This window comes from Tympanuchus pallidicinctus, unplaced genomic scaffold (genome assembly GCF_026119805.1).
Source record: "Tympanuchus pallidicinctus isolate F22 unplaced genomic scaffold, pur_lepc_1.0 scaffold15, whole genome shotgun sequence".
Lineage (NCBI taxonomy): Eukaryota > Metazoa > Chordata > Aves > Galliformes > Phasianidae > Tympanuchus > Tympanuchus pallidicinctus.
The window spans coordinates 9915405-9929958 of NW_026294669.1; the positions used below are offsets into that span (position 1 = coordinate 9915405).

General features: G+C 41.4%; 1 protein-coding gene across 3 annotated transcripts in view; it reads left to right on the top strand.

The window, feature by feature from the left end:
- The window catches only part of MYLK (myosin light chain kinase), a 176553-nt gene extending 161999 nt beyond the window's left edge, over nucleotides 1-14554 (top strand). For 2 of the 3 annotated variants that reach the window (XM_052674486.1, XM_052674487.1), the window contains 5 exons: nucleotides 6884-7036; nucleotides 8199-8322; nucleotides 9428-9557; nucleotides 10424-10543; nucleotides 12399-14554. In XM_052674486.1, the coding sequence (XP_052530446.1) occupies nucleotides 6884-7036; nucleotides 8199-8322; nucleotides 9428-9557; nucleotides 10424-10543; nucleotides 12399-12661 (790 nt within the window). In that variant the 3' untranslated portion in view covers nucleotides 12662-14554. Of the gene's footprint in view, nucleotides 1-6883; nucleotides 7037-8198; nucleotides 8323-9102; nucleotides 9204-9427; nucleotides 9558-10423; nucleotides 10544-12398 lie in introns of those variants that run through there. The other variant, XM_052674488.1, reaches the window with a different exon arrangement.

Consider the following 14554-nt stretch of genomic DNA (forward strand, 5'->3'; position numbering starts at 1 on the left):
TCTCATGCCTAGAACAGCAATCAATCTTCTTCCTACTGTGACTTTGCAAATGTGATGCTACATAAATGAATGAGATGAAACTCAGTCTGGAGTGTGGTTGTTTTTCCCTCACTGCAGTTTCAATAGCAAGTAAGTAGAAGATCTTCTTTTCACTTGTTTTCTTACCAGGCTTCTGTCAGTAACTTGCTTTCTTTTCTGGAAGAACCCTCTTCTCCCTGCCTGGCCTCATCCTTGACACCTGGTGATGTGGAGGTTTTCCCCTCATCTCTGCTCACTCTTACTTGTCAGCCTATTCTTGTTCTCATATCCTCCTCATTTCCAGACTAAGCAACATCATTTTCTTCCTCGTCCTGTGCAAAAGCTACTGCATTATCTCTCTTATTCCCAGCCAAGACGAATACTTCTGTTATCTTCTGTTGCATATGTGAAGTGTGCTATACTCTTCAAGGTCACTTTGCTCTGCCAGTTTGTTTACAGGACCTTCATTTTCCATTTAGTACCAGCATTTTTTTTCTGGATCTTGAAAGCTCATTTGGATCACCCCGTAGTTCAAATAATTTAGACCACACAAGCTGTACTCAGAAGACAAATACATTTATTTCTCTAACTTCTGAGGTCTCCTGTGTTACCGAGAACTAGAAGAGTGGTGTGGAGATCTCAAACTGCCTGTGCAGCAACGAAAAAATCACCAGTGAAATCTATGCTGCATTGCCCTCTAGAGGCCTTTTACACGTTAAGAAACAAACTATTCAAATAAGACAAACATATTTGAGGTTTCTAACCGAAGTATACGATGAGTTTTTGTGTGCTTGAAATATCAGCAGGCTATTTCTTTTGAGAAATGTCAGGTATGCATGGCAAAAGTTGGCAATGGCAGTTGTGTGTGTTCCCAAGGGAAACCAAGCCAAGGCTTCTGCTCCCATACAGTGCACACTGGTCATGTCGTCAACATCATAGGGTGAAGGGAACAGGTGAAACAATTGTGAAATGTCTTGCCAAAGATCAGTCTGCTGGCAGGGGCAGAAATGTTTCTTCCCAGTTCCTCTGTGCCATCAGAAGTGAAGAAATTTGTATGCTGGTGGGATTGGAGAGGTGTTGCATCTGATCTGATATGCCTTGTGAAATACTTCACGAAATAACTTGTTTGTAAAGATCTCTTTAAGCTCATTTAAATCCTCATGAGGGTAAACTTACATTACCCAAATGCAATGAAAATCTCCTTTTTCATGCATAAACTATTGCCACAATAACGATTAGCAGTACTAATCAGCTTTTGTCTTTCTTGCCATAAGAACAAAGTAATAGTGGTTGGGGAGAGCTGTGAGGAGCTGAGTCATCACTTGGACTTTCCCTCCCCACCCGGAGGGACAGGCTCCCAGTCTGTCTTCACTTCCTTAAAGCCCAGCTATTTTTGCCGTCTTTCAACTCAGAGCCATTATCCAAAAGGGACCATCACATCATCATTACAGAATGCAAATAAAAGTCATTGAGAATTGGATCTCTCATTAACTGTAACTCTGCTTTCCTGTTTTGATTGCATGCTCAGAACTGCCAAATCTCATGTATGAACTCTAAGACTCGCTCACGTGGTGTCTGCCTCCCGTACCATCGCTGTGCTCATACCTCAGCATTTGTGCCCTCTCTTGCTGATGTGGTGAGTCAGATCATGAAAGAAGAGTTGAGCGCTGCAGTGGCACTGGACATAAGCACAAGGCTGCTCCAGACAGCTGATGGCCCAGAGTTGCTGTGCCCAGCACATGCTTTAAGTGAAGTTGCAGGGAACGCTGAGAGACTTGCCAGCATCTCTTTCATGATAGGATTTGGGACAGTTGAGAGGGAGGCAACCTGCCTAGAGAGAAACATGCTTCCAGTATGCCCTGCACAACCAACAAACAGCCCAGGTGCAGCAGAGCTTAAGAGCTACTTAAGAGATCTCTGTGGGTGAAGGGTCTTCCCTACAGAATAATTATTAGGTGGGATGTTTCCTCAAGTAAGAAACAGGGTGAAGTCATTCCGCCAAAACCCTTCAGGTAAACCTCTCTCCTGCCATACAGACAGAAGTACAGGTATTGCACTCTGCTGCGTATCTCCCTTACAGCATGATTTACTTAATTCCATCCTACAGCTCACGAGTATCCTTTCCACATTTCTAAGCCACAAACTAAATCCTTTTAATCTTTTTGGATAACTGATTCAGTCCCATCTCTTCATCACTCTCTATTCTTCCTTAAATTTCCCTGTTTGTATTCTCCACCTCATGCTTTTTATCTTCCACTTTTATCTTGCTCTCTGTCCTGTTCTGCATCACAGTACTGTTCCACATACTTAAGTTGATCTATTGCCTTTGAAGTAACAGGCCACAAATATTATAGCTTGTGTATATCATCTCCATTTATGTCTATTTCAGTGTTTCTTTTTGCGTTTGCTGTAACCTTTATCTAATGAAGGTTAAAACCTCCTGAATTCTTTCCAGCTCTTTCTGTCCAATTTAGTCCAGGCAGAAATACTTGTTTGTGACTTTTCTATTTCCAGTTCTTTCCAGTGATCCATTTGGATAGCCAGTGCTTCTAATATTTATTAACCTGAAACAATTTCTAAATTTTATTTTTTTCTACCCAGATTTCAGCCAAAGATCTCAGCTCTGTATTCACACTGACAGAAGATAGCACTTTTCCTTCTGTCACCTTGGAATCTAACTAATACAAGTTCATTGTCTGCCTAGCGATACATACCCTGATTCTTCAGACATTCCCTTTCATTTTCATTTACTGTCTAATTCATCGCTGCTCCTTTTCCTCTGTTGTTCAGCAGTTAGGTCAGTTGAAAGACCTTTTAGCATCCTTCATCTTTTGAGTGTGCATACTCAGGGCTTCGATGCCTTTGCTGTCTTACACTTGGCTCTATACTATATTAAAAATTTAAGCCTTGTTAATATAAAGATAAGAGAGCATTCTTTTTTTCTTCAACAAAGCAAGCTAAGAGGCCTTTAATGCCAAGTCTAACGCTCAAAAGAAAATGAATTATTTGGTCAGCAGCACTGGCAAAGTGTGATTCCACACTAATCCACTGAGCATGTAAAACACGGATGCCAGAGTACTGGCATGGCTTCAGCAATGAGCTGTGTTCCTTTACGTGGGCATCAGTTGTCCATTTCTTCCTTGCAATCACCAGTGTAGGAGTGAGTCAGCCCTGCTCTAAGGAGGTGGTTGTTTAGTACAGCGGATGCACATCTCCAACAAATGAATCTATTGTAAGCTTTATTTGTAAAAGCATTCAACTACTCCATGATCTCCAGGGTGCAGCCATTATCACCTCTGCATAAATGGGCTTATGTGGCATAACCTGCCACAAGGCAGAGGTAACTCTTCATACTGAAAATTGTTACTTTTTTCACTGTTACTGCAATGCAAAAACTGTAGGCAGGAGCTTGGTGTCAGAACAAATCAGTTGCTGTTGGAAACTCTTCTTGCAGAGTAGTGCTCAGAGCACCATTTTACGAGACATGCAGCAAGCCCATCTTTCCTGGGTTGGAGACAGTTCTGGCACAAAGGCTCCCAAGTGAAAAGCTGTGGTTATTGTTACGTAGGCACTGGTGACTGGGGACCACATTGGACCCTTCTGATCTTGGCATTTCTATATGTGCAGCCAGAGTTTCGTTAGAACAGGCAAATAAATGCTAAGGGTTGCCTTGAGAATAAAATATCTTTCTTCTTTATTTAGAAGTGGAAACCGTGAAAGACTTTCTAAACAAATGGTTCCAACATGCCAGGAAGATGCCTGCTTAAGTAGCTGGAAAAATGTTTTCAGTAAACATCTTGCTTCTTGTCTAAGAGTAGCTTCACAGTGTAAGCTCAGTATTAATTTTCTGGAGAGGTAGCTCATCTTTATCACTTAGCTTCAGCATTCCAAAAGGAAATTGTTTCCATAATCTGTCAAAAGAGTTGCTCAGCCATTATTACTTTAAATGGCTATTAAGAAATGAACAACCAAGACTTAGGTCAGTGAGATCTGTGATAAAGAAAAGAATTTCTGAGTATAACCTGCATAAGTTTCTGGGCTGGTTTTTCTTTTGCTTTCTGACTATACACAAGGATCCAGTTCTTCTTACAGGTATTTTCATGACAAAGCAACTGATTCACAATGTAAAACTGTGGTGGACTGACAAGGTTATTTTCAGCTTATAAATTTACAACAGCACATTCAGAAATGCAAAAATACGTTCACTGAAGCCTTTGAAGAGGCACTGTTACAGCGGTGTTTGGAAATGGCAGATTAATGGGTACCAGTCAGGTAATTAAACAAATGCGTGGAGTGGTTTGATCCTATGAAAGCAGATAAGATTATAGCAGATAATCCTGTTGTGAAATTCTTCTTTAAAAAAATAAATAAATTAAATAAAATAAAGCCAACTAAAGCAACCCAACTATTTTTTACCACTCTAATCTCCTCCTATTTATCCCTCATCTGTCAAAAGCTGTGTGTGACATGCCGTCCCTTTGCCCAGAAAGCTACATGTCTCTCCAGACCCCGCACCTGCAATATCAGTGTGGAGCAATGGGCACCATCTGTAGCAGTCTCTGCAGCATGGGAGTGATCTCTCAATAAGCAGCTTTAACCTCTGGACATGGGCCAAACTATTATTACAGCACAAGAGCTGCATAATACTATTTGTGGTAATACTATGCAAAGGTCACATTTGCTATCCTTCGACAAAGTGGGATTGGTTTTGCTCTGGCTACCCAAGTGTTTCCTCTGGAAGTTTAGCAGCATGAAGAGCATCTCCTAAATTGATGGTGAATTAAATAAATATTTCACAGAGCTTTTGTTAGTATAAAATGTGAGCCTTTTGGTAAGCCACTGAATTGGTTGAGAGGCTATTGTGCTTGCTACATAGTCACAAAAGAGACAACTTAGAAATCAGACCTGTAAGAATGGTGATACGGATGAGAGCTTTTCACCTCCTAAAACATTACAGAAAGAGAATATTTGTTGTTGTTAATAGGAAAGTGCTTAAATATTGTAGTGGGGGTAGCTGTAAGGCTCTGCAGGAGGGCTTTGTGGATTCTAGGAAGGAGTTTTTGCATCAGCAACGCACCTGCCCACGGCTGCTGATGTGCATGAGGGCAGAGCAGAGTCCCTCGTTCTGTGGTGGCTGCAGCAGCTCTGCAGTGCTGTCAGGTATAACATGTGTCTCTTCCAGTAAACTGTGTCAAAGTCAGAGAACGGTTACAGTAAAGTAGGTTCTTTTATTGGAGTACTTTCGTGTGTGTGTATTAATCTTTCTGCTTTCTGCAATTCGTGCCTATGATATGTGCATAAATTTATGCCACCTTATACAGTTATAAAGGCAGGCTTCACTGTTGTATTTGAATGCACCCTAGATACTGAAAAATAAAACAGAAGATGCCTTCTGATGTGATTTACCTTCTGCCTGAGAAGAAAGCAACCTTTTATCTTCATCCTCATGTATTATTACTAGCAAATTTCTGAGGTATACGTGCAGGGTTCTGCACTTTGCTGCACTGCACACAACTTCCAGAAATGGTAAAAGATTTCATATCTGCCCTGCCTGCAACTTCAAAGAATGCATCTTTCTGCTTGGCTTAGGGAAGTAAAATCCTTAGGAAAAAAATCTGGATGAGATTTTGAATGTAATTAGTAACAAAAGAGTAGCAAAACAGCTTAGCAGGGGATTATACTAACATTATTCATCTAGTCGCTAACTTTATTTGTTCCCAATCTCCTTTCTTACCAATCTCTTCTGTAATATTCAGAAGCATCACAATATTTTTCCATATAATATTTCCAGAACCCTAATAATGCCCACTTAATTTTCCAAATTAAAAAAAAATATATTACTATTGAAATGTATTGATTGTTTAAGAGAACAGTTAACATGGTTGTACAGAGAAAGGAAATAAAGTCCACAAAATGTGACTGAGAATAGGTTATCGGGCAGATTGCATGCCAGGATGGAGACATGGGCAACTGTCCAACTTGCAGTTTCAAGGAATAAACCAGCCTTTCGTATGAAGGTGTTCACTGACAGGCTGATCTAGACAGATATCAGAAGAATCTGGCTGCACAAAGGTACAGTATAATGAATGACACAGCTCAGCTACAGAAACATACACTGCAGAAATGAGACCGTGATGTTCTGTAATTGCCTTTCACTTGCCATTTATCAGTTATACTGAGTTAAAAGCCTGGAAAGCTCAACTTATGCTATAAAAGAGTATGATCTCCATTTCAAGCACCATCATGACTGATTGAGAATGTAAAGACCAAACTACTTCTGGATGCATCTGCTCAGCTTTACAGCCTGCTGTGAAGTAGGTCTGTTTTATCTGGCAGTATAACTCGGGGAGAGAGAGGTGTGTGATTTTGTTTACAAAGTAGTCCTGGGAATATCATTATTTCATGCTGCACCTTTCTTCCCAGGCTCTCTCTACAGAAGTAAATGGAATAAAATGTACAAAACACTTGGTTTGATGCTAAAGGTAGGAAAGGCACTGTGAATGCACACTCGCACACAAAAGCTACCAACTGACTTTGGTGTGAAGATGGCAATATTATTTATGCAGAACAACACAAGTCATTTCAGTCTCCATTTTCACCTCGTGCTGCTTCACTCCTCAGAAGTCTTGGGAAGTGAGAAAGAAAGAGCAAAATCATTCCTCTCAGCTTTGCAGTAAAATATCAGGTCCCTTCCCCATACCTGTATCCCCAGCTGTAGTTAACTTTGAGTTTTTTGTGTGTTTTTTTTTGTAGTAAGCTTTGACTGACACAGACCTGCAGGACATAGGGGATGTCGCACACTAATCTAATTCCGTTCGCAAACTGACGCTGTTTGCCTTGTGTCCATCTGTCTGTTCTACCCCAGGGTCAGCGGGCTTTCTCCCTTCATGGGAGACAACGACAACGAGACCCTGGCCAATGTCACCTCGGCCACGTGGGACTTCGACGATGAGGCTTTTGATGAAATCTCTGATGATGCCAAGGACTTTATCAGCAATCTACTGAAGAAAGACATGAAGTAAAGCAGTTGGACTTGATACACTCTCTATGTTTGCATTTAGCCAAACTTGCCAGTCTTGTTTCCCCTGCTGCAAACTGCTGCATCGCCGCAGGCACCTCTGGCAATACTTTATAAGGAGCTCTGCGTGCCCTTCTCCTGCGTGCAGCTGGCGTTTATTTCACAGTGCAGGGGCTGAATGGAGTGCTTATTTTAATCACCCGCACTGTCTGCTTTTGCTTTCCCTCAGGCTGGGTGGGTCCTGAGGCTCTGTGTGCCCACTGTGCCTTTGCTGCAGTGTGGCCACCACGTAAGAACTACAGATTGCTGCATCAGTATTCTGCATTGATCTGAATGGGCTGCAGTTTCGCTAGGTCTGTTTCCTTTTGTGGCTTTTTGGATGTGGTGCCTCCAAGTACCACAGTACAAATCTAGCAGTTGGACAAGAAAAAAAATAGAGTGGGAAACCCTGCTTACAGCAGACTGAACAAAGCAAGAATGCCTTCTTCTTGCAATGAGTTTCAATGGGATTGATTGAGAGCAGAGGTCTACGGGGTGTGCATGCACAGGGAAGCAACAGAGTCACTGTCCCTGGAGATGTCCATGAACTGTGGAGCTGTAGCAGTGAGGGACGTGGTCAGTGGGGGTGGGCTGATGGTAGGACTGGATGATCTTAGAGGTCTTTTCAAACCTTTATGATTCTGTGATCACAAAGTGGAGAATGGGTGTGGTGCAACCAGAGATTTGGACACTGCTGTTTTATTACATGCTTGGTGCTGTATGGAAGGGAGGCTATTATGTGGTGGAAATGGGGAAAATTCTAGAAGTGAGGGAGAGATCTGGGACAGGGTTCTGCAGGCGCGAGGTAGCTGCATCATCGCCATTGTGGCTCTGTTGTATGTGCTGCATGCATAAAGCATATGGCTTTTCATGCTCTGTTTTATAATGTTTTGGTCACACTTGAAAATGCACAGCTCTCTCTCTCTCAAAAAAAAAAAAAAGAAATCCAGAAATTGAGAAAGTGAGCTTGGGAAGTAAGCATGGCTGGGAAAGCAGTGCCATGTGATCTGTGCTGCTAAATTTAGGAAACAGAAAGATCAGCTTTGAGAAAAGAGAGAGGGAAATAATGCTAAAGCAGCTGTCATTAATGGCAACACTGACTGGTCTTTTTATATAAAAACAGGAGTCGCTTAAATTGTACTCAATGTCTTCAGCACCCATGGCTGCAAAAAGACACCAAAAACATGGAAGCCAAAAAACTTTCCAAAGATAGGATGAAGAAATATATGGCCAGAAGAAAATGGCAGGTAATGAAGAGGATGTACCAGTGGGCTTGTTATCCTAATAAGTCTCTGTATTTCTAATGTTTGTGATTCCAAGAAATAAGCCGTGCCAGGCAGTTTCTGCAAGGGAAACTCCCATGTGGGCTGTGCGTGAGTGCAGCACAGCGGTGTGGGTGTCCAGGGTGAGCAGGGGGAGGCTGTGCCATGCGTGTAATGCGACTGTTCCACTGCTACAGGCAGATGAGTCCAAGCATAGATTTGCCTCTTGTGGGGTTCTGACTCCTTCCTCCCTGCACTGCTGAGGGGTTTTTGTTATCCTTAACAAACCTGAACTGAACTACCCAAGTCCTGTCCTGTAGAGGCACTCAGCTTTTTTTGGGACTGTCACGTTGGTTTAATAATTTTATTTCATGTGTTTTTTTTCTCCGTATCTTCTTGTTTCTTAATGCTGGAGCTGTTATTCTCAGTCCATCTCTGCCATTCTGATAGTTAGAGTAGCTGAGACATAAAATCCTGGATCCAGCTTTTTAGTAGCCTACAGAATACTCACTTATGTTAAATCAACCTTGTATTTCCCATTAGGTTCTATTTTAAGTGTTTCTTAGGAGATCATGCAAGCTGTACAAAACACACGTGTCTGTACTACAGGCACTGTGGTTTGAGTGTATTTTAGTACCCTGGCAGTAGATTCTTGAGCCTGTCAGAGGTCTGCTTCCATCATGCAGATGGTACTTTCTCATTCGTTTCATATTAGCTGCTTATTCATTCTCAGTCCAGCCCATAAGGCTATCGAGAAACCCATCCACCACCAGAGCTAAGTTGCAGTTAAACAGTGCATAGCTTTCTTGCTGGCTCCCCTCTTGCACAGCGCTTCTTATCCTCAGCTAACAGAGACATTCATTTAGGTATGAGTTCATCAGGGGAAGTTTATATCTGCAACTAAATTTGGTAATTCAGACCAGCCTGCTCTGTCTCTCCTAAAACATCAGAGCTATATATAAGCAGTTTCTCCAACAATTCCAGCGCGGTTTGCAGAGATCCCAGCTAATTTGTACGAAGCACCATTGTCACAGAAAATCACATGCCTTTTGGATTGGATTGATCAGAAGCCTTTTGTGTTATGTCTTAGAAAACAGGCCATGCTGTCCGAGCAATAGGAAGACTGTCATCCATGGCAATGATTTCTGGTATGAGTGGGAGGAAGGCCTCTGGGAGCTCGCCTACCAGCCCGATAAATGCAGACAAAGTAGAGAATGAAGGTAAGGAACTTCGCTGCAATTCATTTTTACCTCTTCAGGAACCTTAGGAAAACTCTTAGCAAAACGCTAGAAGAGACTGATTGTTGAGTTGGTTATTTCTACACTGTCTCTGTTATTATGTTTCTTTTTTTCTTTTAAAGAAATCTATCAAAAAGTCATTGTTCTCATATTCTGATACTCTAAATTCCCCAGCCTAAGTAGTGGAAGCAAACTGTTTTCTTTTTAAAGGCAAAGAATTAAGGCAGATTTTTCAGCTGCACGCTGTATCAGTTTGGGAATGCATGTTTATACAAAACTTGCAGTGATGTATGAGCTCCTCATGAGAGCGAGCAAGCAGTGAAGCATTAACACTTGCTGTTACCAAGAGCTGTACGATGGGTGAACCATGGTACTCAGATAGAAGTTTTTAAATAAAGTGTCCACATTATTTCCCTGTGTTCCCATTAGAAGTGTGGATTTGTGGTGCATTTCAATCAGAAGTGCAGATGTTTGACACTTCTGAAGATCCTGCAAGTCATTCTGATGTACCCACGTAGGCTGATCCGAGCTGAAGCGGTTTTCCCCTCAGACCAGCAGAAGTCTGATCTTGATTACAAACAAATTCAAGGAAAAATTAAAGGTTATTCATAGCACAGTGGCCTGCATGTTGATTTCATTCTATTTATGGTCTGAATATTTGTGCTGCTGTGACAGACTGGCACACAGCTGTGCAGCTCACGTCCTCTCTGTCCCATCAGCTCCAAAGAATTAAGTGAAATGAAATAAAAGCAGCTTTCATTACTGCCTGGTTAAAAATAAATGAAATACGTTTTTTGAGAATATGACCTAAAAAACCGTAAAACAACAATATTTTCACTCTTCTCCAGATGCTTTCCTTGAAGAAGTGGCTGAAGAAAAGCCCCACGTAAAGCCATATTTTACTAAAACAATCCTTGACATGGAGGTTGTGGAAGGAAGTGCTGCTAGGTTTGACTGCAAAATCGAAGGTACACTGAATAAGCATTATTTCTTTCTTTCTTTTCCTGCCACTGTTCTGCACTGTGCTGTAACCTAGCTCTTTTTTTTTTCTTCTTTTCTTTCTTTTTAATTGTTGTGTTGGTGTCATTTTTCTTCACCAATATCTGCATGTCACAGCATGGATGTTTTGCAGTAATAGAACTTTGGAGCAGCATGGGCTTGTTCTGTGCTTGCCATAGAACAGCAGCCTCGTAGAGTCACTGTGTGAGTCACTAATTCAGAACACCAAGTGGGAAAAGCAAGATGATTTTTGAGGGTGGAAGCAATAAAAACAAGATGCAGTGTAATACCACAGGTTGCAAAAGTACACTCATAAAGACTGCAAAGACTGCTTACCAGAAACTAAGAACAAAAAGGGGTCATTGTCTGAAATGACTGACTGGTCTCAGATGCCCTCGAGATCACTTTAAATCGTGCATGCATTGTGGTAAAGGTAAAGAAATCCCTAACTACATTTGCAGAAGTAGTGATGATAATGTCACTGTGCTGGTGGCAAAAGTCACATCTAGCAAATACTGTGTGATTTTATTTTTTTTTCATTTGCAAGATCAAGAAAGAAAATTCAGCCTGGAATATGCAGATAGAGTAAGTTTCCAAGCAGTCACTGAAAGAGCTTAGCTTGGCCAGCCTTGCAGTCTGAAGGCAGATCCTGTGAGCATTTCTGCTGCAGTGAGATCGAGGTTTCTGTGTCACAGCTGTCAATGAAAACTGGATATGAGGAAGAGAAGAGCCGTTAAAATGGATACCGTTAGCACCATACTGCATGTGTAAAAAGTTAGACAATATCTAACCTTTAAATTAGGTTCAGAAACTGCCTCACTGACCTTCTGCTTGTTTGTTTCTGTGCTCCTAATCTCTTTCACTGCCTGTGTTTCCTACCTCACAGCGGAGATGTGAGGATGGATTATTGTTGCTGATGGATGCTCAGCGTGAGGGGTATGTGCCTAAGTACTGCATGGAATAAATAGATGGATGTACATGGCCACGGTCCATACTTTCCAGTGCATCACTGTAACGTTTGCTGTATATTAGGGATTCTGGCCCTTTATTTCTGTTCGGTAGAAAGCCACCCTCCCATCACAGTGCAGAACTTGGCTGAGACAGCCTTCAGTTTGTTACTGCAGCCAAGAGTACTGTATAAGGGATTGTTCTTCAGCATGGACTGTACAGCCCTGCTCTGGCTGCTGGAGTACAGCAGAGCCATTTGCTTCACAAAAGGCTCGGAAACTCCTGTAGAGCTGCATAACTGAAACGCTTTCCTCAGACTCTCTTGCTTAACCTAACAAAGGGAAGTGGGAAGCAGGAGTGCCCCGGTCACCTTACAGGACAGGCTGGAGTGTAAGGCTCAGACTGGGAGGAGGAAAGTTCAGACCCGCCGATACAAAGCAGCCCGAGAAGGATAATGAACTGCAGTTGTAGCCCCAGACACCGTCCCCTCAAAACGCTAAACGTCAGCATTGGGAACTGCGGGTTCCACAGAAGCTGTAGCACAAGGGAAGCTTCAAATACACCATTAGGAGTCCCATCCCGGCTGACGACCGAGACGTATGAAAAGCTTTCTCCAGTCACTTTAAAAGCAGTTGTAAGTGGTATCTAGTTTGTACCTCAGAGCTAGCTTCCATTTTTGCTCTTCATAATAAGATTGTTTCAGGCAAACGTAAAGTAAAAAAGACCTCAGGTCATTTGCATTTATTTTACATAAAACTCAATGAAATATTTCTGTACCAGCATGTCCATACACAGATGTGGAATCGGAGTTGAAAGTAATGACGGATGAGTTAATACTCATTTATTGCAATTGCTGGTCTCTCTCCGCTATTGCAGGCTATCCTGACCCTGAGGTAATGTGGTTCAAAGATGATCAGCCTGTCAAGGAGTCCCGTCACTTCCAGATAGATTATGATGAGGAAGGGAACTGTTCTTTGACTATTTCTGAAGTATGTGGGGACGATGATGCCAAATACACCTGCAAAGCTGTTAACAGCCTTGGGGAAGCCACGTGCACCGCAGAACTCCTTGTGGAAACAATGGATAAAGAGAAAGAAGAGGGAGAAGGAGAAGAAGATGAAGAGGAGGAGGAAGAATGAAACAAGGCTCAAAGAAAAAAAAACAAAAGAAGAAAATATATTTAAAGACTCTCCTTATAAGGCTCAGAAAACCAAGTTAACAAAAGCACCTTGTGTGATACATAGGTCTTTGAGGGGTTGTTTTTTCAGCATGATCAGTTGATACCTGTTTGCTTTATGTACGGGCATTAATTGAAATCAGCAGGCAATTAAGTTACTAGCATTTAAGCAAGTCATTGAGTAAGTTGTCCAGTCTATCTTTAAAATTAGAACGTATGGAAAACAAGTCTACAATTATATTCTGAGCTTCTTAAAGAAAAGGTCTGTTTACTGAGCTCACTGCTCCATACCATCATTTTCTCAGCCAAAACTGCAGCTAAGTGGGCTCCCTAAGGTCTACTTTACAAGGAATCATTTGCCAGACGTGCAGTGAATCACTTCAGTCCAAAGAAACTGCTCCCAGAGCAGTGCCTCCTATAAGGGAAGGTCTGAGACAGCCAGTGTTGCAATTTGTGTGCTGCCACGGTTCATTTCTCATCTGGTTTAAACATCGTTCCAAGATATTTACTGCCCTGCTGTTGGTGCAGCTCTAATGCTGGCTGAGCTGAAACATCAGTGGGCTTTGCTAAGGTACTCCTGGTGCTTAACCAGCTGATGGTACCCTGTCAGCTTTCCCTTATAGAACCCGGCACGTCAGGGTGCTTACAGACGCCTGCTTAAGAAACAGACTGAAAGCACAAAGACAGAATATCTTCTGTTTTGTTTTGGTGATTTTCTTTTTTTCTTTTTTCTTTTTTCTTTTTTTCTCTGGTCAGTTTAATAATGACCTATTGGTTTATATATATGCTGCTCTGAGACATAGGTTATGGCACCGTCAGTGAATGGCTCTGACATGCAGGTGTGTGAATGGAATCCCAGGTTAGTTAAAATTTTACTTGCATTTATTTGGCAATTGCAAAACAGATTTCAACTGATGATAAGCTGGAAACTCCCGCAGATTTTTTGGAGTAGCCAAAAAGATAGTAATCTGGATTACAAACTCCTTTATACTTAGCAGTTTCCAAAGAATCTTAACGTATATAGGACCTATTTGTACCCTATGAGCTTGACTGTCTTGTTTTGTCTAGAACCTGCACCAGTAAGGCTGTTGCCTTTTTCAAAAATGCAGAAAAAACAAAAAGAAACAGAAAACCCCAAAGCCCAGGCTTTCTTTCAGAAATGGTTAACGCACTCAAGACTTAATAACTTTGCTTTCCTTTCACGGTATTGGCACTTTTTATTTTTTGTTGTTGTTGCTGTTCAGAGGTAATATCAGAGGCTGTAAGGTGATATGCATAATCCAAAAGCAGCATGTCTTTCTTACATTTATGTATCATTCCAAAAGTGATTCTTTTCCACTTTGTGTGTAAAGTGCAACAATTTCAAAGGTTACCTCTTCAAAAGAATACCTTAAGTCCTCACAGTTAAGTAGGCAGTGTACTTTATTACAGGTGTGTACAATATCAGCCTTAGGTTGTTTGATATTACCGAGTTGTGTACGTGTTTCATATGATTTGCTCTTCTGCATTCAAAGCTCAACTAATGTGGATGACACAGTGGTTTTTAATTGCTTTATTCTTTGTTGCTAAGTTCAGATTGCCAGCATGTCTTTTCCTTTTCCATTGATAAAGAACTCTTGTTATACTAAACACAGTATTGCCACGATTCCTTATACAGAAAGGTTTTTAATCTGATTTAGAACATACAGAGCTTTTCTCACGTTTTAAAATGTTTTAGGCAACAATGGGGTGTATTTTGTACCTTAATAAAAATATGCTAATGTTTTCCCTGTTTGTTAAACCATCAGAATTGCAAAGATGAGAACGCTACGGCTGTAGTTACTCACAGTTCCTAAATAAATAATACCACAAAGCA